The 23,153-nt window shown below is 49.2% G+C and overlaps 1 protein-coding gene across 1 annotated transcript in view; it reads right to left on the reverse strand.

The window, feature by feature from the left end:
- The window catches only part of LOC149365310 (QRFP-like peptide receptor), a 171,691-nt gene that overhangs the window by 10,298 nt on the left and 138,240 nt on the right, over window positions 1–23,153 (reverse strand). The window contains exons 2-3 of the mRNA XM_089580147.1: window positions 13,353–13,871; window positions 5,215–5,338 (exon numbers count right to left, since the gene is read on the reverse strand). Of these exons, the coding sequence (XP_089436273.1) occupies window positions 5,215–5,338; window positions 13,353–13,771 (543 nt within the window). The 5' untranslated portion in view covers window positions 13,772–13,871. The remainder of the gene's footprint in view (window positions 1–5,214; window positions 5,339–13,352; window positions 13,872–23,153) is intronic.

Here is a 23,153-nt window from a genome sequence, read left to right on the forward strand (position 1 = left end):
AGAAAAGTCGCCTTAAAGAAGAGTGCGAAGAAGAAGTGTGTTGTATGCTAATGTGTACGGGAACTTAGTCAAAGCTCTCTGACTGAATTTATTTTTGCCGTAGCGAATGTATACAAAACCGGCAAAAAAAAAAAAAATGCGGAGAGGCACAAGGAAGTCGCTTCACGAGTTTCGTTATGAGTCAGTCTTTCAAGGCGTCTTTTGTTTATTCGCACGCTCCGCTAAACGGTCGGGCTGCGTGAAAACGTCGCATGAGGACTGATTTATTTCGTTCTCTTCAAAATTAAGCAAAGTGCCTCCTCCCAGCAGCCGAAGTAATTCCTCGTGTAGGTCATTTCTGGAGTGCTTCGCTTAACTCAAGCTGTGGGCACGATCGTGTGAGTGCCTCAGCGGAGTAAGTGCTCTTTTACACTGGGCCATAGTGGTGGCCTAGAATAACGTTTTTTTTTTTCTAGTACTCCTCCTCGTTCTGATTTCCAGGTAGTTACCGCGTTTGAGCCGAAAAATTGCAGTCGATCCCAAAGTAAAATACTTTTTTAACTCGATAGCGTTAGTATCAACATGACGAAAAAAAATGTCCGGCGTCGGCGGCGTCGGCGGCGACGGTTTGAAGCCTCGCAACCGGAGCGGCCGGGTTAACCGGCCGCTCCAGTTACCTAGGTGGGCCACCTGCCCACCGCATTGTGAGCAAACTGATCATCGTGGCAAGCAGCAGATAAATTAATGATCGGTCGCGAGGGGTCTGACAAGCCCCGCCGGTGGCAGCACCCGCCACCGCAGGGCAGTGGCGCATCGCTTAATGGCTATACCACTGCGCCAAGAATGGTATGAGGTTTCCCAGCGATCTATGAATGTAAAACATAGAGTGACCAATTCTACATATATGGGCGTTAGCCCGTTAACTCTATTACGTCATGGCCTTAAAGTGAAGTTTAGGGGTCCATTCTATTTTTTTTCTAGTGTTTATGTTTGCATAAAGGCAGAGGAGCTATGATCTATGTAAGTAGAAAAGGGTTTGCAGAATATATTAATTTGAAAAGGCACTTATTATGTTTTCCGTGTGTTCAAGGGACATACGATTCTGCGCTGTGCTGTGCGAGCCCAGTTGTTGCCAGGTGCTGTATTACGCTTGGCCTCATTGCGGTGCAGACCCATGACAGGTGGTAGATGTCGGCATCGACGCCTCGGCGAACACTTTTACTTCACCCAGAACGGCAAACGAACATTAGAAGCAAGGCCAGTTCCGAATGAAGCACCGCTTCCCTCGTAAGGGCAGCCCCAACTCGGATGATCCTTCGAAGCGCGATCTCCTCTGGATGGGTAGGGCCGTCGGGAAATGTTACTGGACACGCGCGATCGAGATCACGTGTGCGGCGCCGCAGTTGTTCCTTTCATTTCAGAAGGGGAACGGAATCATCCGGGCTGATGAGATAATACGATGCGGGATTACCTGGCTAACTTTGTAAACTGAGGAGGTACCGATATACTTATTCAACGCAAACTGATTGCTGGATGCGACCCGCCAGACGACGAATGCCTTGACAAAGCACTGGACGGCGGCTGACGCGTTGAAATACGCGAATTGAGTCAAGCGTGTCGGTGCGCATTACAAGGCAGGCCGCGGGAACAGGTGATTGCGCCTGAAGAGAAAGAAATTGACAGACAATCGCACGAACTGATGCGGCGAAGCTGCGGCCGGCTGCAGTCTACGACGCTTCACACACAAGACGGCACGGTTTTGCGGAACGCTGCTACTACTGATGTAGTTGCAAAGAACAAAAAACAAATAAACAATCAACACCTATACGGTGACCGATTCCGCAAAAAGAAAGGAAAAACAAAGATGAAGAGTTTCACGATCTTAGACTGGACGCTTGATTAACGGAAGTCGGAAAGACGATGAGTTGTAACTTCTACTTCATTACCCTGGGTGGTGGCATCGACAGCTTGCTAACGACGAGGGAAGGCAGCATGATTTGACGAAGAAAGAGTGAAGGTTCTGTTGTCGCCCGGTAGCACGAAGTCTCCGATTGAGGGCTGGCTACGTTTACACTAGTTCTGTGCAGCGGCTGCTGCGTTTGGAGCAGCGCTATCGCATACAAGCGGACAGAATGTACGCGAGGAGAAGCGTTCGAAGGTACGCCGAAAACAGACCGCATTGCGCATCGTATACACTGCCGCCGCTGTTCAGCGCGGCAGCGCTATTCATGCCGGCATGCTTCATTGTGAGAGATAGAACAATATTTTTAAGCAGCGCAAATAAATGCCAAAGCCAGTCTTTCTCTTTGTTCAACAAGGTGAGCTGGTGCTCAAGCCACGGCAATGAACACACGCCACTTTGAGAGGGTGGCCAAGGGGAGGGAAAGAGTAGCTGCCATGAGGAGAGCTGAAAAATTCACAGGGACACCTAATCACATTGTGTGTTTGAATTGCGATTGCATTATAAGCTGTCGATGCCTTTACCGGAAGTGACGTCACTGACGTCAGTTCCCTCATGTTAGAGGGCTAACTTTGTAAGAGACGGCACACTTTTTGCCGTGAGGGTTTAGATGCAGTCGCATTAAAAATGGAGAGGAAAGGAAGAGAATTGACGCATCAGAGGCGCATCATCAACACGCTCTGGTAAATTACCAGGCGGCCATCCAAGATGATGCGCTGGATTTACACAAGACCTTCGCTTAGCCGGTTGAGACTGCTTTCTTCTGTGACTTATCTTCACTGTACGGCCAGGCGTACAGCCATTAAAGACGTCGTACATGACTGCACATGCGTAATCTATGTTTATTCAAAGGTGACGCTTGAACACCGTAGCAGTGTGCTCGCAGTTTAGCGTTGCCTCTGTAGTGGCATTCTTTTACAAGCCGCTTCGCTTCATGGGCTCGTATCTCCGGATCTTGCCTACGCTGACGGCCGATTTGAGCCTCGTGATTCCATGCTTCAGCGCCTTGCCTAAGGCATGTGACTCGAGGCTTTCTTTTCGCATGAGGTTTACATTTGCATTTTTGTACACATACATTCAAAGACCCCTGTAGGTGAGCTACGCATTACGATTGTTGGAACGGGGGTGTAGACATACTGATGACGCTGCAAATAATGCAGTGAAGTTGTCTTTGAATCAGCAATGATGGCACAGGAAGCCATGTTTGCACAAAATCGAACGAGGAAAATTTGAGAGCGCTTGATCATGATTGGTTACATGGAACTGATGCAATGAACATACCGCAGTCTGCATTTTCTTGGTAGTTCTCGGAACACTGCTATGCGCACTCACTTCGTTCGCAACTTTTCTGTAATTTTTCATACTTATTTCAAATGATATTCCCATGCCCAAGAGGTAAACATACTATAACGTGCTTGCTAACTTAACCGCAGTCTCCGGTAAAGCCGATAAGACCTACTGAGCGACAAACGCGGCTGCGAAACCATTACGTGCGGCCCTGGAGCTCCGTTTCTTTATTGGTACCACTATACCTGAAACCATTGCAGTGAATTTATATATGCGTGTCCCTACGGTCGAGCAATTGTCGGCATTACAATCTTAAGGCTACCCCTCCTGTAATGTACCTCAACGTGAACCTCGTAACGAGCACGCCGAGAGCGGAGGCAGAAGGTCTACGGTGTGCAGGCGTCCGGTGAGTTGCCACGCCGCGGTACCGATCAACCGAACACAACTGGGTCGAGGTTTGGCCTGGTGCTGTGTAGCGGAGCGCTTTAAAAAACTAGAGTGGCGACACTTCATTCCCACTCATATCCTCCTCCCGCGTGAGGCGAGCAGAGGTTCTTTCTACTTCGATAGCGGCGCCGTCCTATGTCGGCGAAGAAACCGCGGTCTACGTGGCCGTGTGAAGCCTCCGCCCTACAACGCCTCATCGTAGCGCATCGGTGCACATTCCGGGAGCCCTTCGGTGGACGCACCTAGGAGCAGCGACCTGTAAAAATGTATCTCGTACCTACGCCCACCACGCGGCAGCGGTACCGAAAAGCGAGGCGGAAATCAAATTCAGAGGCGCAGGCAAGGCGATGAATGTAAAAGTGGAACGTACAAAAAATACTACAGGTGCACATTTGTCGCATCACATCGTATGATCGCATGTGCATTCTTTTTTTCTGATTGCGATTTCATCCTCCTACCGCAGAGGCATCTATCTCGCTGAAATGCAAGCACCAATGGGAAGAAGAGGGAGGCATATTCCATGTTTCTTATTTTTTTTATTTTATACGCCGACGGAGGCGAGACTGGGCTTGCCGCTCACGCCCCAGTGAGGAGAGGAGGTGCCGGAGGAGAAGAGTCCCGCATTGGCGCGAGGAGAGAGGCAAAGGCTGTCGCTACTGTAGCTTTTTTGATCACTTCAGTTCTTGGTATATACAGCCTCCGTGAAAAGTAGTATTCAGCTAAATGGGTTGGCTTGCTAGCCGTGCAGTGAGGGTCTCTGTATAACCCCTGGAAGTCCTTTGTTCAGAGGGACAAGGACGCGAGTTCCTTATTCCTCGAGATATTTGGGACGCTGGAAATACGAAATGAGCCACAATGCGTGGCTTCTAAAAAGCAAGCCAGGTGGGCTGTATATTTTTGAGGAAGGCTGTGCTAGCTTTTCTTTCCTTTCACCCCCTGAATGCCATTCCTCACGGCGTGGTTCACTTGTCCCTTGAGTGCGCGACATCTGACGCGCCTTTCCTTTCTTCCCAGCGTCCTCCTCATCCTTCTTTTCCGCCGGGTGGTGGTGAAAGAATTTATTTGGCAGGGACAGGAGGTATGCTTAGATCAGCCCGTAAGGGACCGATCCTTACAAGCACTTGGTGGAGGTCCCTAGTATGGGACCCCAGTGGCGGTGGCCGCCGCCCAGGCGCACCCGACTAAGGTTTGTTGGGCCTGTAAGTCGTGGCAGCCGAGCAGGGTCGCCTCCCAGTCCTCCCGGGTTGGGTTGGGGATGAGGGAATAACCGGGTTGGAGGGGCAGGCCCACACCATGTGATAGGTGTCCGAAGACACTGCACTACAATGCGGGAAGCTGCCGTTAAAGGAGGGGTCAAAATGTTTTAGTGCTGCCGGGCACAGCAATGCATTGGCGAGAAGGCGGAGAAGGATCCGCTCATCCGCCTTCTTGAGGCCTTTACATGGCTGAGGGTAAAGGCGATGACTATCTTGGTAGTAGGTTGTAACATCCTTGAAGATACAGACCGGACTAAAATCGGGTTCCTGATCCACCGCGCTTACCTGCACGAAGATGATGGGCAGCGCCGTGAGGAACGCTGCGAGCCAGATGAAGATGATCACCCGCCGAGCTTGGCTGAAGGTGCACAGGTATCGAGAGCGCACCGGGTGGATCACCGCGTAGTACCTGCGCACACGGGTAGAGAAGTGAATTCTCTGCTCAACGAAGCCCCGCAAGCAACGAACGTTTTTGATATAAGGATCCTTTTGGCGCAATCTAAGCCGCAAGGCCGGTGCGCGTCGTTTGCGAAAAGTTTGCAGTCCGCTGCAATGGCTCTTTCACACTTGGGCCTTCGGCAGCAAGAGAGAGCGAAATCCACCGCCAGAATTTTTCCGGCAAGAGAAATCGGTCCTGGAAGCATCGGACTTCGTTTGCTATTTCGGCGGAATCTCGGCCGCGGCGGCGGATTCCGCTCGCTCTCGCCTCCGAATGCCGGAGTGTGAAAGAACCGTGAGCGGGACAGCTGCCGAGCGGGGTCGCTCTCATCAGCGCCGATCAGTGCTGTTGAGAGCAGGTAGTGGAGGACCTTCTGAAATATGCTGCGGTTTCATTCAATACAATAAGTTGCAGGAACCTCCGTCGCAGTCAGAACTAGATTTCTAAAAAAAACTACAAAACTACAACTTTTAAATAGGGTTTGCAGTGCTCCTCGATGGCAGTAAACTCTCTTCCCGGAAATGATGTTGTATATTTAGGCGCGCCTCCAAATTTGCGCGCATGCGCTTTCCTCGTGGAAGACCGAACAGAGAAGAAATGTGCCTGGTATTTTTCCCACTTTCAACGCATTCGTTTCGAAACTGAAGCCAGGCCGATAGCGAATAGATTCGAAACCTAAGGCACGGTCCATTAGGAAAGCTGAAGCTCAATTATCGCTTTGATAAACTATTTAAAGAGACGAACTATGTTCAAGCGGTAGGGAAATAAGTTCTGTCCCCTGAGTTTTGATTAACCGCTTCCAAGGAGGAAAAATTGATAACGAAATTTCACCAATTTCCTGTTCGTGGAACGAAATTCCTGCATGAATTCAACATCTCTCACAGAAAACTAACGAAGATCAGCAACATGAAACATCAGTGATACATTTTGTCGGCTGCTGTGGAGTCAATAGAAACTGAATTAAAATTCAATAGTAAGTTGCAGCTATCAGGTAAAGTCCAACAAGTCATATGATTTTCTTGCTTAAGCTCGTTACATGCTGAACTTTGCACTAATTCCAGAGAAACTCAGTGGAATTCTCGCTCGTTGCCTTGGAACTCACTAAGTTTAACAAAAAAAAAAAAGAAGTTGTTAGACGGCACGAGTATTGACTACTTTATCAGAAAGGTAAGGATTTTCGTTCTCTATGAAGTCCATTCTTTTGGGATGTGGCCCCAGAAGACCATAAGTGAGCAGAATGCATAATGTGAAAGCTGGCTTCGGCTGCATTGCAAATGTGAACACCCGGCTACTAGTTTGCCGGCCGTTCGCCTGCGTTATATATACCTCTGCACAAGGCAGCCTTACATGACGCGCTAGTAATTTCCCAAGAGAAAGCTGCAGAAGTTACCCCGTGCAAGAAGGAAGGCAAATTAGAGTAGCGCAGACAGAAACTTGGGGGGCACTTAATATAACTTAAGAGTGGAGTGCAATAGCATTAGCGATATTCGCGAACAAAAGATTAGCGTTCTTCTCTACGCGAAGCCAAGAACTGGTCCTAACCGAAATTTCCTGCCAATTTTTTTCTTGCTTCTCTTTTTTGTGATCACTTTTTCTTTTTATTCTCTCTTTGGGCAGGTTGCTATGACGTCACCAGGTCACACGACATTTCTCTACCATCCTTTAATGTAATTCTCACTTGCCAAGGTGGGCAGGTTGCTCAAAATCCGGTGAGCAGGTTGTGATGACGTCATATGTTCACGGCACCTCTCAATTCGATGGGCCGGATTCCACCCGCTACGGTGGGAGGTTGTGATGACGACACAAGGTCACATTACCTCTTTTGGTCAGTCAGCGAATTTCGGGAAACGCGCCACCATTTTTGCGGAATGTGAACTTTTGTGCTAATTCGACAAAATCTTTAAGAGCTTTCAGCGTGTTCCACTGACAAAAATAACGCATAAACAGAAACTTCAACATGTCCATAGTTTTGTTGACCCAAGTGGCAATCCATCAATCTAGTTCAATCTGTGGCAATGGAGCTTGTTAGATGTTTAGTAGAAAGTTCATTCCAACGTATTAAGAGCAATAATATAACGTGGTATGAGTTTTTCTTGAGTTAACACTCACTACAACTTGAACCTGTTGCCTTGAACGTGTTGAATTTGTTGCTCTAAAGTGTCATATTGTGTCTCTCGGAGTGGCTGTTGAAGCTCAGAGGGAGAGGACTTGAAGACGCCGTCTTCTTTCCCAAGACATCGAGCCTTTCAAAACCGAACCCCAAGCTGGAGGTTAAGCTTGCGCTCATTTGAAGAAACGGTGGCTAACCGGCGGGAGTCGAACCCGAAACCGAGGCGGATCCTTCTTTTGCCTTGATACAATTCAGCTTAAGCAGAACCTTAAACACAAGATGTGATGAATGTGGGCTGAATGAAGGTAGTCAGTGTGGAGCCTTAACTTCTCATGGCCGTCTGTTTTCGTTGAGAGCAGCTCTGGCATTAAGGAGGTTGCGCAGGGTGAACAATGCAAAGCTCGCTTCCGCTGCGCCGCGACTTGGACGCCAAGCCAGCTCTGCTCTGGCCCGCTTGAAGGCACTGCAGCCCAGCACGGCGCCACTCATAACCTGCGACGCACAATGGGAGAGAGCGCCGGATGTGGCTGCGCGAGAAGGAGGGAGAAAATCTGCGTGCCGCCGTAAATGACAGTGCTACGCAGGCCCGGGCAAATGGGCGTCCGTGCTGTGCCGACGAAAGGGCGGCGTCGAGAGCGCTTATAGCGCGCGCGCGCTCTGGCCATTGCTCTGTATACGCGGTTGCTTTCGACGCTCGGGACAGACGGGCCGGCGGTTTTACGAGCACGCGCGCCAGGCCGGTGCGAGCTGGTTGCTCAGTCGGCGATTGCGTACAGCACAGCCTTGTCTGAGGAGGAGGAGGAGAACGAGGCAGAGGAGGTCCAGGACCTTCGAGGAGCTCTTTCAGCTTGTTGTTCTTTGCGACGTTCTTACACCTTGTGCGCGGGCTGCGGTTCAAGATGGCGCGCGACGTGTTGAAGAGTTCGCTTCAGTCTGCAGGCATCATACAGTACACTAAAAGAAAGAAAGCTCGTGCCAACAGGAAGGCCACGCCCTCTACCAGGAGTAAAAAAAATTGCTACTGATTTTCTATATCTGTCCCGGCAATGGTCTTCGTGCGACAAGTTAGTAATCTGGGACGCTGTAGATCAGCGCAGACTTCGACCGATTGCAGCAGTTAGCTTTTCTAATATACAGCAGGTAGTTTTGCCTTTGTGACTGTCAATACTAAGCGTTGCGGCGAATGTGAACGCCAAATAAAAGCGCAAAAACTGTCTTTCAGGTTCGTTCTATCTGCACTAACATGCCACGCATGCCCTGAAGCCGAGCTGGTCTTGAAAACTGTTCACTAGCGCCATCTTCTGTCCCCAAGTAATGGATGCTGCGTTGATGACCAGTTAGTTGAATAATACTATATTTATCGTCATCAAGAGGTTTGCCATTGCCCGACGTGGTCTTCAGATTCGTGCATTAGGTAAAATGTATGCTTTGGTTAGTAAATGCCTGAAAACTGCTTTTAATTAGGTAGGTGTCGCTAAAGGACGCTACATTTCTACCAGATCAAGTTCATACGCTAATATTAAGACTACTGACTTTTTGTTAAAGTAATCCACTATAAGGGCAATAGTCAAGTTCAGCAATGAAAATTGGCTCATTACTAGATCAGAAATTTTCCTATCAAACGCCTATCAAACGATATAAAGTGGGCCCATGCAAAAATTGAAGGGAAATATAAACGGATGGAGAGATTCTCGTACCGGAACTTTCGGTGTGTTCACGAACATATAGGGACCATGAAGGAAGAGAATAAGCTGTCTTGTTTTGGATGGGAGCCATTTTGAAAAGTTATTTTCAGTGTGCATTTCAGCATCTCCTGAGTAGTGGCCTCCACCGAATCATTCAAAGGTGCCGACGAACAGAAAAAAAAATCAACAACAAAAAAGAAAGGGTGAGAGAAAGCGATTTGAACCCTCGCAACGGCTATTACTCCTCATAGACTTCTTTTTGTCGTATGACGAAGTCCACTCTGTTAACAAGTCTTATTCGTTACACGTGCAGCGACACAAATACAGGGTCTGTTCTGAAAGTAGTAGGACTGGTTTTTTCCTGGGCGAACGGGCGGACGAGAGGTGGTCTGCGCATGCAGGATCGTTGAAGGGGGATATTGGGAATGCTGTGGAAAATCGGCAGTCGGCTCTCGGCCGTTGAAGAGAGGAGGTCGCTTGTACTGTGAACCCCTGTCGAAACCTCTCGTCACGCAGAATCGTCGAGCATTTACTGGATCAGCGATACGCGATCAAATTTTGAGTAAATCTTGGTAAAACGGGCAAAGAGACTCACAACATGATTAAGGAGGCCTACGGTGACGCTTCCATGGGTTGATCAGATGTTTTTGAGTGGCACAAGCTTTTCCGAGAAGGTAAGGAAAGAGTGGAGGAAGACGACCGCTTCAGACTCCCTTCGACCAGCAAGACACACGAAAATGTGTAGCGAGGGAAACATTTACTAAACAGTGATCGTAGAATGAGTATCAGAATGATTGCTGATGACTTGAGCATTCCTCAAACCCAAGTTTTTGGGATCGTGACAGAAAACTTATCCATGAGGAAAGCGTGCGCGAAGTTGGTGCCGGGAGTGTTGTCAGAGGAGGAAAAGGCCAACCGGTAGGATCTTCTTCATCATCTGAATGAGGACCCCGATTTTTTGTCCAGCACAAGGCGGCAACGCTGCCTCAGCCCCCCTGCAGCCTCGACTTGGCCCTGCCAGACTTTTTTCTATTCCAGAGAATAAAATCGATGCTCGAGGGGAAACATCACGGATCGGTAGAGGTGGTTCAACAGGCCGTGACGAGGGAGCTAAACAGCATTCCGGTCCAGGCGTTCTTGGAGGCGTACGAAAACTGTAAAACCCCTTGGCAACAGCGTGTAGGTGCGGAAGGGTGCTACCTTGAAAAATTGTAATCGTTTGTACTATTCTCTTCAATAAATTTTGTTAAAAAAAATGAGTCCTACTACTTTCAGAACAGACCATGTACACTGGTCTGATTTATTGGTTTATGGGGGTTTAACGTCCCGAAGAGACTCAGGCTATGAGGGACGCCGCAGTGAAGGGCTCCGGAAATTTCGACCACCTGGGATTCTTCAAAATGCACTGACATCGCACAGTACACGGGCCTCTAGAATTTCGCCTCCATCGAAATTCGGCGGCTCTATAAATACATTACAAATGCGAAGGAAATCCTCTGTACACTGTAAACACGAATTGCTTAAATGTGTGTAAAAGGGAAGTGAGCTGTCCTCTAGCGCAGACCCTTTTAGGGGCAGGGTATTCTGTCCTGTGGTAGATTTCCACCCCTCAATACACGGATTCGATTGGCACTTCCTCCTTGAAAACTGGCGAAGTTCTAGTAGTAACGAAGACTACAGCCGGCGTTTCAGTCTCCGCAGTTTGCTATCCTCAGTGTATCCGGTGACGCGTTTAACGCCTCCTCCCACAGCTAACAGGGTCCAGTTACTATGCGGTGGGAATATGCATGCCTCCGTTTCTGAGAGTAAGCATTCTATACATTTCGTGATTGCAATGTGCCCCAGAACTTGGGCAGCATATCCTGCCCATGAAAGGTAGTGCGCTAGAAGGCAGCTTACTCCTTTTTACTCCCCATATAGACTAATTCGTGTTTAGAGTGTAGATACGCTGCGACAGATCAATATTACAACCGGAAACATAACCGATTATCGCCTCGAAACTTGTCCAAAATAGTCCTTGCACCTAAACAGTGGGCCGTTTGCCAATGAAGCCCACGGCGGCCAGCCTTGCATTCTGGCTGGTGGCTCTGAGAACTACTGCACACAACCTGGAGCGTCTAGCGAGCACGGCGCTCCGGACTTGGCGGTCTCGTTAGCGTTCGGGAGAGAAAAAACCTCGTCTCCCCGCGGCCGTTGCATACGCACGGGCGGCGCCCGTTCGCGTCAACTGCCGTCATTGTTTAAAGAGGAGGAACTTGCGCGTATCAGCGGCCAGGCCGCCGGCACGTGTCGTGCAAGCGGCGCAAGCGTGCTCCCGTTTGACGAAGGGGGCGCGGAGCTGACGCCGAGTTTCTAGCACGGCTGCGTTGCAGTGTGGCTGAGAGGTACGACCCAAGCACGCGCTGAAGGTTGAAAGGGCGTAATTCATCGCAGGGTCAACAGTTGTCGCCCAAGATGCAGCAGCTACGGCTCAGTCGGGGTCTCGAAGCGAGCAACTCGTCAGAACGATTTGTTCCTTCCATGCAAACTTGCTGCTCGAGTTAGGACGCTTTGCACAGCTATAGATGTGCGGCACTTCACGCGCGTGCCCGAGTCAGTACTGCGTCCAAGGAGTTCGTCTGGAGCGCCCAAGCTACTGTGCAATGCAAACGCGCTTTGCCTTTCCCACTGGAGTCTCTCCTTTCCTTGATAGAGGAGGGGTAGAGCAGCTACCGGCCTTCTTTGTAAGGCTTTGTAAGGCGACTCTCACACCCGCTTTCTGTGTAAAGGTGTTGGGGCAGGGCTGCTGATATGAAAGCGTTGGGCCTGAAAAAGCCGGGCAGGTTGGGCTCAAAAGCGTCCGAAACTTCTGTCCGGCTCGATACTGGCTTGAATTCGGCTCGAACAGCTACCATTGGTTTTTATTTAGCCCTAGAGGATCAGAGTTGAACAATGATGATCCGTTTCCTAAAGAACAGCATGACTTGGGCTTTTCTACTGTGGAGAAAAACAAATAAATATGCAAAAAGAAGCAAAAATGACCGAATGGGGCAATGTGGGTAAAGCTTTTACGTTGGCTGGCGTCCTCGCTAGGTGACTGAATGCAAAGAAAACACATTATAATGTGTTTTTCGTAAAACGCGAGCCACGTACTTTGCGTGCTACTCGAGCGCTGCGACTTGTGTGTGACAGATTAGAAAAAAAAAAAAAAAAACTTGTATAGCGAAGTGGCATTCAAAATGCCAAACTTAACAATGATCTCCTTCACAAGCATCTGCTGATTTATATGCTAATAGAATGGGCGTATCCGATGACCCGTGTTATTAAGCGGCGTCTTTTTCAAGTTATATATATGCTTCCATGACCGACAAGAGCTATATTTCCGTTGATCCCATCGTTTCAAAGCTATCTTAAGCTAAAAAACGTTTTGTAGGTATCTATGACTCAGCACGAAACTAGTGATGAGTGATCGGTACTCCTTAATTGCTGCAGCGGATGTCAGTTGGACAAGTTGACAGTAACCTGCCCGGTCCAACGCTTCGAGCCATTTGTTTGCCGCTGATGTTAAGGTCATGCTGACCTGTTAATCCTTTTCTTACGGCGCCTATTCAAATCGTTCAAGTTGAATGATGCAGCAAAATGACCCATTTTACTCTTTCCAAGCACATTTGGACAGATAACACAGTCCAGTGTAATGAAAAAGCACTGTGCTTCAGTTTCGGATTCAGCTTTTTTTGTCATCCTTATGAGGCAGTATTTTTAAATTTGCATCGAAACCTGCGAACCCGGAGCGATCAATCACGGCGAGCATGGCCTCCAAAATTGTGTCCTTGTTTCGCGCCGGCGCTGCTCAACAGCGACGGTGCTCTCGCGACTCCTCAGTATAGCCACTTGACTTTGTAGACGCTAGCGACAGGTTTGGTTAGCTCGGACAGAGATTACTGCTCCTCCTAGTCCGGACTTTTGACAGGTGCCCGTATGTAAATTTAATTTCGCTGTTGTCCTGGAGATTTTTTGCTTTCCGCAATTACTGAGCATGTCATAAACGAGTCTCTGCTGTCATCTGTGTGTAGGTGCGAGTTTTCTGCAAGATGGTCCAGGATCGCCTTTGGCACTCCTTTTTGGAGGAGGCCGGGCAGGAGGGGCGAAGGCAGGAAGGACAGGCGGACAGAAACAGAGACAAATCTCGCTAGGTTACTCGCTCCCGTACCTCTCGATGCTGAGGAAGGTGAGGTTGAGCACTGAGCAGATCATGGACACGTGCTGCACGTAGAGGAGCAGCTTGCACCCCAGCTCCCCCAGCGTCCAGGTGTAGGAGAAGAGCTGGCCGAACTTGACTGGCACGCACAGGAGCACGATGAGCAGGTCGGCCGAGGCCAGCGAGGCCAGGAACAGGTTGGAGATAGAGCGCATGCGCGGGAATCGGGCCACCGTGTACACGATGAGCAGGTTGCCCACCAGCCCTAGGAGCAGGGTGGCCCCGTACACCACGGCGGTGGGGACCAGGTCGGCGAGGTCGTAGTGCCAAGCCGACTCCTCGTAGTCGTAGTCCTCGGGCAGGTCGTCGTCGTCCTCGGTGAACAGGGGCACGTCAGCGGCCAACGAGCCGTTGCTTCCATCAGGAGACATTAGAGCGCTGGCTTGACCCGCTCGGAAACTTTTGGCTTCCGCTTTAGGTTTTAGTCGAGGTTTGTCGCGGTCACAGTCATGGCGCGCTGCGGAAGAGTACCTGCGAAGGTAAACAAGACAACGGCCATGTGTTAACGTGTGCGCGGGTATTCTCACGACATGAAGAGGTGGTCTGTAACGGTAGGTGGGTGGTTATCTTGTACCAAGAGCGCGAATACATATAATGTTCAGTATATAGCAGGAACGCTGTTCCGGATGTGCATTCGTGAAAGAGTTTTGTTGCGAAAGCAACACTACGCGAATCGCCAAGCCATTTCGCGGAGCTGATGAAAGTCATACTGCGCATGCGCGAGGAGCAGTGACGTCACACGGCGCAAAGCTGGCGCGCCGCCGCCGTCGCTGCGCGGATGACTCAGAGGTGTCGCCGCCGCGCTCGCTAGTTGAGCATGCGCAGTAGCGGCGCATAGCTAGCGTGCCGGGGCCGCCGCCGCTGCCTCGCGCTCTCCATCGCCCCTCTCTCTCTCTCCTCGTTGCTTTCGCAATCCTCCAGGTTTAACCAGAGCTAAACCACTGCCAAATTTTTTCCACATGAAATGACCTTAATTTAACTGGAACGTTCTTCCATGTATTCTATTGATTTTTGTAGCAGCAACAAGGTTTCCCTTGTAAAACTTTCACAGTAAGTTACACTTACTCGCGGCAACCTAAGCGGAATCAGATTAGGAGTGTAGGGAATATGTAGCCCACATCTATGAGCGTATACTTCCGATCTAGGGTGTAGGAGCGCAACAGTAAATATAATGTGAGGTGAAAACGTACGTACTGTCGACGGTGCGGACTGTGCTAATGACCTCCGCACGCTGCACGCGGACTTTTCCAGTGGACCCATTCTTTTGTCGCGGCTATTAAGCGAATAATCGTGCAATGCAAAATACACAATGTTTATATCTTTGCCCCAAGATTGACACGAACGCGCACTGCTGATGATGCTGGAGAATAAGGAATTATTCCGCACACCTCGAATGCGACTTTTACGGTCCCACTTTGGAATTTTTTGTAAATGAATAAATTTATTCTGTAAGAAACAGCGGTACGTACGCAGGTGTTACCTGCAGATGTCTGTCTCATGCCGAGGTTAGTGAAGCATTCTAGGCTGCTAACTACTTTTTTGTGCCCACAGTCAACAGATCAGCCTGGCATAGCTAGTCAACCAACGTGGGTGAAGAATGAGGTGACACATTGTTAAAAAGGTTGGTTGGTTTTGTGGGGTTTAACGTCCCAAAGCGACTAAGGCTATGAGAGACGCCGTAGTGGAGGGCTCCGGAAATTTCGACCACCTGGGGTTCTTTAACGTGCACTGACATCGCACAGTACACGGGACTCGAATTTCTCCTCCAAAGAAATTCAGCCGCCGCGGCCGGGATCGAACCCGCGTCTTTTGGGCCAGCAGCCGAGCACCATAGCCACTGGGCCACCGCGGCGGCTACATTGTTAAAAAAGGTCACGCATGCTTTACATAGCGTGGGAGCGAACGTGGTGTTTGGGTTCTATTTCTAGACTGTGCTAGCTCCAGGGAATCCCTTTGCTAGTTCCAGAGATCAATCCTTCTGGCTGCAGCCGATAGGATTCACATGCTCTGGAGCTCGTCGCTTTCCAGAACTGTACTTCAGATGGAAGCTCCAAACTTTCCTCTGTCACCGCCGTTTCCGCGTTGGTTTCGAATATCTCGAACTTATGTAAAACGTAGACATAAACGCAAGAACGGAGACACGAAGAGGGCTTTCTTGTGTTCGGACAGAAAGTGGGGTCAGCGGAAACGGACGCAGGACAATAAATAGGAGGCGCACACACAGCACTGGCAGCCTTTTATTTCTTGTCTTGCGTCGTTTTCTCTGGTTTCACCGTCTGTGCATCCTGAACCAACCAGCCCAGAAATGTGCACTCAGTTTCTCACGTTTGTGTGTGCAGACGTTCGGATAAGTTCACAAGAGGCACTATGTAGACCAACACCACACCCTGTTCAGTAAACTAGTAAACTCGCGCCCGCTGCCGGCGCACGTTTCGTTTCCTATGTGTATTATTACGTGCGCCGGCATATGAAGACCACCGCAACGTACTCGGTGAATAATTTCTTTCGTCAGGCATGCGACTGGGCAGAAAACTTGCGTGTGGTAAAAAAAACTGCCACATGCCAACGCACGCCTCGACCCTACTTTCTCCCAGCTGTACGGCTTCTAAATATAGACCGCGCTTCATCTCCATACATTCGTGTGGCCCACCCGAAAGAATGCAAATTCTGTTGACTGCAGCTGTGCAGCGAGACTCTCTTTCTCCAGATAGGGCCCGCTCAAGAGGAGACCGCTCGTGGTGCTTGGAAATTCCCGATACCACTACACTGCCGACGAACGGAGGGAAGCCTTCGCTGGTCGCTCCCGCACTGGCGTTCTTATCATAGTTATCCGCGAACGCCGTTTAGTGATTCTGGGCCCTTGGCGCCCGCTGTTTATTGAGCAGGCAAAAACCCGCACTGGAAAAGGTTGGTCTCGCAGTCGCTTCTTGAAAGCTTTGATCAGTGAATGCATTTGCATCTCTACCGTTGTGTTTATAAGAAATATTGTCCGAGTTCTCACAGCGACTGTCATCAATTATCAGCGTGAAATATATTTAGCTCTCTGGCGAACGACCGCACAAATCTGCTGCGAAGCTGCTAAGCGATAGCAGTAACAGTGACCGAGATTTACGTAATTTTCAGCCCGAATAATGGAGGGTTCCTCGCCCCATCTGACTATGAATGCAGTGGCGGCAGCAAGACTATCGTGCTCTTACAACTATTTCTGAAAATGTGTTGGCAGTGTGTGTGTGTGTGTGTGTGTGTGTGTGCGTGCGCGTGTGTGCGTGCGTGTGTGTGTGTGTGTGTGTGTGTGTGTGTGTGTGTGTGTGTGTGTGTGTGTGTGTGTGTGTGTGTGTGTGTGTGTGTGTGTGTGTGTGTGTGTGTGTGTGTGTGTGTGTGTGTGTGTGTGTCAGAAAGTGAAAAAAATATGATCAAAAGTAAGGAAAAGAAATGGCGCTTTAACTGTCTTGCTTCTCGGTAGCCAAGTCCACCGCATCGCGAGGAAAGGGATGAAGGAGGGAGTGACAGAAGAAAGAGAGAAAGGGGTGTGGTACTGAAGACTGTGGAGCATTTTCGACCGCCTGCGGGTCCTTAATGAGCATAATAATGAATGAGAGCCCGTTTTGCACAGCGGTGATGCAAAAGTACGCATGTCCTCTCTCGTTCCCCTTCTCTTGTATCGATTAGCGCGACTGAACACAGTGTTACACGGCGCCTTTGCTGTGATGTAACCTGCTCACAGCTCGCCTTTACTCGTCTATTAGTCGAGATTTCAGACCACGACACCGAGGCTGGTGAAAAGGCAACGACCGGCTTCTCCGAACGAGGGGGAGTCCCGTGAGTGGATGGAAGACACGACCGGGTGCGCCTTTATTTTTCATTTCTGTATGAAATAACAGAAGCAGTTGTGTAAAACTATCGACAACTGCAGCAATGGAAGCGAAAATTAAAGCCTCGACCAGTGCACTTGTTGGTTTGAACCAGAAAGATAAACTGGCTGCAGTCATAAATGCACAATCATTCGGAAGTTCCTGGGCCTAAGACGAAGTCAAACATTGTTTTACACATCTACGACCCTTAACTGAAGTACTGCCGTGAAAAGAATAGCAAGGAGCGGTCATCGGGTTCTAACTTTGCCCTAGCGTTGCGTAAAAAAAAAAAAAAAATCCTCTTTATGCATTTGTGTAGCAAAACACACGAACGGGGCTTACTTGCATGCGTATCAAGCCAGCCTTTATTTTCATTGCGTAACTAATGAAATAATTAAAACATCACCAGTCATGAATTGCGAACCGCTACGTGACCAAAGCTTCGGCGTCCTGCACCGTCATACAAAACCAACGTGTAACGAAGGCTTAGTGAGTATAAAACGTCAAATTGACGCAAAAAATATTCCTTAAAGCCTTTCCTTCTTATCCACGGGTTTCTGACGAAACGACTGAACGAATTACAACCTGTAACGAGATTACAGCGAAGACGAAACGGAGTGGTGGCGCAAATTAAATACTGCAGTGCGGGTCGGGGGCACTTGATTGGAGGGGAGTGTCACTCTTGCTATTCCGTGCGTAAGCAACGCGACATGCCCCGCGTGCGCGGTAACGAAGCGCCGTCCATCATGCAGAAGGGAATCGTGAGAGAGTTAAGGGAAGATGACTGGGGCGCGGGGTGGAGAAGGGCTCGCGCACGCTGTCCCCTCGCTTGGGACACGAGGGCCGGCCTCAATGCTGCCGTCATTCGAGAGAAGCTGCGCACACGTACTCGCAGTGAAGATCTCTTGGAAAACGTCGCGACGTCCTTTGCTACAAAACTTTCAAAAAGTTGACCCGTAAAAATAAAAGTTACACAATATCAAGCAGCGCCATCAAAAGAAGGGGCTGACTATGCCTCGTTATCTTGGCTGCCTTTGTGCCCTGGCAAAACTGACATTGTCTTCCTGTTTTTTTTTCTTTCTCCGCCTTTCTTTGAAGTCAGTTGCTTCGCATCGCTTTCTTCGAGGCCGGTGTCAAGCTCGGCTGAGACGTCAAAGTTTCAACTGTTCTGTCCTTCGTGCTCCGGCGACGCTTTTGTGAGCGCCGACGCTGCTGTGATCCCGAGCGAAACAATTTGAAATCGAGTTGAAATGACGCTCATTCCTCTCGTGCCTTCTCTTCGAGTCCTGCGTTATTGTTTTTTTCCCACCGTCCAGTGGCCGTCATTGCGCTCTTCTTCAGTCGTATACGAGCTAAATGAGCGGCGTCTTGTGGGAGCCCTCATCAGCGAAAGAGCGGGCAAGTGGATTGCGCTCACGCTCCGAGTCGGCATCTGTGTCCTCTGAGCGTTTGTGCTTTGTTACGCTATCCGTTGACACTAAAATGGACGCTCCATCCGCCACCAGCCAATGAGAAACGCGATCATGCCCGGGCAGTGTGCGGCCTACCATGTTGGGCTAATTGGTTACAGCCTAGCTGGGCAAGTTTGGTTCGCATAAAGACTGTCTCTCTATACTCAGCGTTTATCTCCGCGAACGAGCGTCGTCTGACACTTATTTATTGATTTATAAATCGAATTGTTATTTATTTATCGAATGTCTCGTGATGAGACACTACATGAAAGAAAGGGGGGAGTCTTCGATTGCGCAGACGAACTTTTGATCAAATGCCTTGAAGTGCGCAATTTTGTAGAGTGGCACTGCGTCGGTAAGGATATGACAGCAGGTCTTTGCTGCCTGCGCTAAAGAAAAAAAATAAAATTACCGGGCCCCTTAAGCAACTTAGTGCGAATAATGCGCAAGCATTGCAACTCTATTCTACTTCTATTCCAATTTTATTTCAATTCCATTCCAATTCGATTCCAGTTCTATACTAATTCTGTCCCTTTGTAGTTGGGGTAGTTGTAAGTAGTAGTGCTGACTATTAGCGGTTAACATTTCGTATTTTCTCCGCATTTGATGATGTCACACAATTTCGAACAAGCGCAAGTTTTGTAACGCCGCCAGGGTTTGGGCTTCAAAAAATTTGAAGCTAATTCTTACTGAGAAATCTACGTGTTGGGAGTACCATCCAAGGTTTTGGGCGACGTCGGTTTCTTCGTGTCTCTGAGCCACCTAATGATTTCGCATCACTAAACGTGCTCAGGTGGGCAGCGGATCCTGCAGTTGCGTGATAAACTGCGTTGTAGAATTATTCAGGCAACGTGCAATGGGTTGGGCACGTGCGGGAGGACAGAGTTTCCAAGTGGCGTATGGCAGAATCAGTGCAAAAGACAGAGCGCGGCTATATTTTATGCCGTTAGTCGTATACACTAAAGACTGATTGGGGCATGTTTTGAGATGCCCAAACCAAAAGCAGCTATCAGAGTGCAGGAACCTTGCTTCGCGATTTTGGATGGACCGGGGTACAACGTCAAGGTTAAACTGGTGGAGGCCCCATACTCCGCATGTGCACACAACGCTATGCCAGTTTAATGTCATATTTTAAGACCTCTGAGTTTGCCCGAAGGGCCGTCTGTTGCAAAACGGTAATTTCTTAAACATAGCCGCGAACGCCTAGGCACATTTCATAACTTCGACTGCAGATAGTACAAAAGGAAGTGTAAACAGGCAGCTAAAATGATTCAAGAAGAACGAGTTCCACAGACCGCCTTAAAACGACACGAGCCGCCACTGGCTTCCAATACCTTTTTCAGCAGTCAGTCGCAGCTGCCTTGCTTGAACAATCGACGTGCAAGAGAAAGCGCTCGCGTTCTTCAAAAGTTAGACTGATGCGCTCAAGGCGGCACGCATTTCGAGTTAATCCACTCGTGCTGCTAACATTTCATAAACAATAATTCTGCTCAGCAGTTTTATCACCGTGTAGTGATTGGATCATATCGAAGACGTGTGGCGATTGGTCCCCGCGCAATCTCGGTTCTCGACTCCGATAAGAGCGTGGCTTAGATGAAATGAGAGGGCAGTCGCTTAAAAGAAAAACGCATTTTGTTCGGCCCACCGCCGTCCCCCTTAGCCACAGGGACGCTTTGTAGTTGTGCGCAGTACAAACGGTTGTGCAGATGGGTCTACAGGTACACAACTTTCACAAGCGCCATACTTTATAGCGCACCAAGTACGTTTTTATTATTGTTTCATGAACACATAGTCATCTCCAGCGAGATGTCAGAGGAAGACTTGTTTATTTTCATCTTTTGCATTCATCTGGTTTCTCTCACCTTACTGTGTCGTCTTCGGCTTGCAGTATATCTGTTCACTATTTCTTTTTTTTTTTTGCAAATTGTGCAATGGGCTCTTATTTTCAAACTTGCCGACTGGCTTCATCCTCTCTGGGCTTGAAAAACCTAGCTTTCCAACCACGCTCGGCCTTCTTGATCCAATATGGGAATATTGAAGCAGCGATAAAGAAGGCACCGAAAAAAAAAAGGAAAAGAAAAAGAAATATAGTGAAGGCATTGACCCAAGCTCGGGCTCTTCTGCACGATCCTTTTTTTATTTTTTATCTCGGCCCGAGGAGTAAATGCAAGCTTCCGAGCTGCACGCACCGAGCGGCAGATCATACGCAGGCGTTGCTTTCTCTCCCTGCTTATCTCGCTCGTGTGTAGCCCCTTATCGCCGGGGCATGCTTGCAGAGAGTGAAACAGCTCTCGCCTCTGATATGCAGCACTTGATAGAATCACACACATCCAATCGGATTACGCCGGATGCATTCGCACACATAGAAGTGCAGGGGATAGGTGGGCGCATGCAATGCAAGAACGACGACGGATCCACCCGCTGCACGAAAGAGTCGCGCGGAAATGCAATACACAGAGAGCTCCGCAGAGCGGAGCACCCCTTATCTATTCAGGCCGCGAAGCAAAGCGGGCTGCCAGCTTGACAGAGCCGCTGCCTTGGCGTCTGAGGTATTATGTGCGCAGGTGTACCTTTGCAGGAAAGAGTGCCTTGGTCTGTGTACTCCTCCCGGGGATGGACGGGCTTCTCTATGTGTGTCCGGCAGAACTCTAGACCGATGTGGCAGAAGGGCGCATTGAAAACACATTGAACACTGCTCGATAACTGACGCACCCCAATCGACCAACCGATTGACCGATCAGTCAACCAGTCCGGCGACCGATCGGTCAATCGGTCGGTCGGTCATGACTTTGCTTAATTAACTAATTAATCGACATTTCAGTCCGCAGGCGCTTACATTTGGTTTATTGTTTTATGGCTTAATGCTGTTTGATGTCTCAGAGTGACTCAGGCTATGAGGGATGCCGTAGTGAAGGACTCCGGATAATTTCGACCACCTAGGGCACTTTAACGTGCAAGGACATTGCACAGTACACGGACCTCTAGAATTTCCCTTCCATCGAAATGCGACCGCCGCGGCGGAGATTGAACCCACGCCTTTCGGGTCCGAGCACCATAACCACTGAGCTAAAACGACGGCCTCACATTCGGTATCAGTCTTGAAAATGCTTAATATTTCCTTAATTAACGTGGTCGGTTAATAGAGTAAAAAAAATGGCTGAGGCTTAACTTGGTTAAGCCTGGAGAATGCGAAGCATCATCGTGTCGCGTTATTTAGAGGCGCACAACCACAGCGACGGCGCGAGGTGGGCCCCCGTTTCTCCGCTGTCGTGACGTCATCGTGTCACGTGGGGTGACGTCATGTATCACGTGATTTGGAGGCGCACAACCATAGCGACGGCGCGAGGGGGGCCCCCGTTTCTCCACTGTCGTGACGTCATCGTGTCACGTGGTGTGACGTCATGTATCACGTGATTTGGAGGCGCATAACCACGGTGAAGGGCTGAAGTGGTAGCTAAAGTAGTATGCTTCGCATAAAAGCGATTGGTAGTTAACCAGTTATTACTTAATAATAAAGAACAATTCACTGTCCACTCGTTCAGCCAGCCAGTCGTTTAGTCACTTGGAGTCCACTATTGCGCTGCTCAAAGTCCGGTGTCGCTTTAGCACAGAGAAATCCACTAACCTTTGACCGCAGCCTATTGACCGCATTTAACACAGTGATCGGAGCATCCGACTCGTATACAATAGGTGCGGGGTTCGATCACCAGTGCCAACTAGTACCCACCGGTGATAAAATGGGCGCAAGCTTTTCCTCGACCTGGCACTCGGCGTCTTTGACCCCACTCTGTGCAGTCGAAATGCGCGTTGTGCCATGGCACAGTTTGGCCAAAACTGTGTTGGCCATTAATTAACAGGTGATGCGGCTGCAAACCCCTTGCACTTCACCTCCTTGTGCACGACCTGGCGGTCTGCTAGCATCCCACCTGGGAGTAGCAGGTACACTGGACGACGTACTGGCCTTTGGTTTTTTCGCCTTCTGCCTTTGGCACTTCGCAAGGCTTATCGTTGAGGAGTGCTTACCGGTTATCACTTTGTACAAATGTGAGTGTTTATCATGGACAAGTAAGAACACGAATGACAGAGTAATTTTGCGAACGGTTAAATATGAAGATAATCATCAATGAATGAGAAATAACAGACCTGTGGTTCTTCATTGGCGAGCAACTGTCAGTGCACTTTACAGGAGCAGAACAAACGTCACTGACTTTGTATGTTTGAATTGTCATCCCTATTGATGCGTTTGTGTTTCATTGATTTCCGACCGACACACTGTAGCAACGATGTTGCTGAGTTAAGTTAAAACTCACTAGTGTTTCGTCGCTAGCTGCGAATAACGAATAAAGGGCTGGCTGGAGTGTGGAATAGCTTTTTTCTCGCCTGGTGAAAATTCTAATATTTGTCTTGGTTTTTATTCACTGAGATGGCCGCTTTAGGGGAGCGTCGAGAGG

The sequence above is a fragment of the Amblyomma mixtum genome, chromosome 1 (genome assembly GCF_055824585.1).
Source record: "Amblyomma mixtum isolate Tamu chromosome 1, ASM5582458v1, whole genome shotgun sequence".
Taxonomy (NCBI): domain Eukaryota; kingdom Metazoa; phylum Arthropoda; class Arachnida; order Ixodida; family Ixodidae; genus Amblyomma; species Amblyomma mixtum.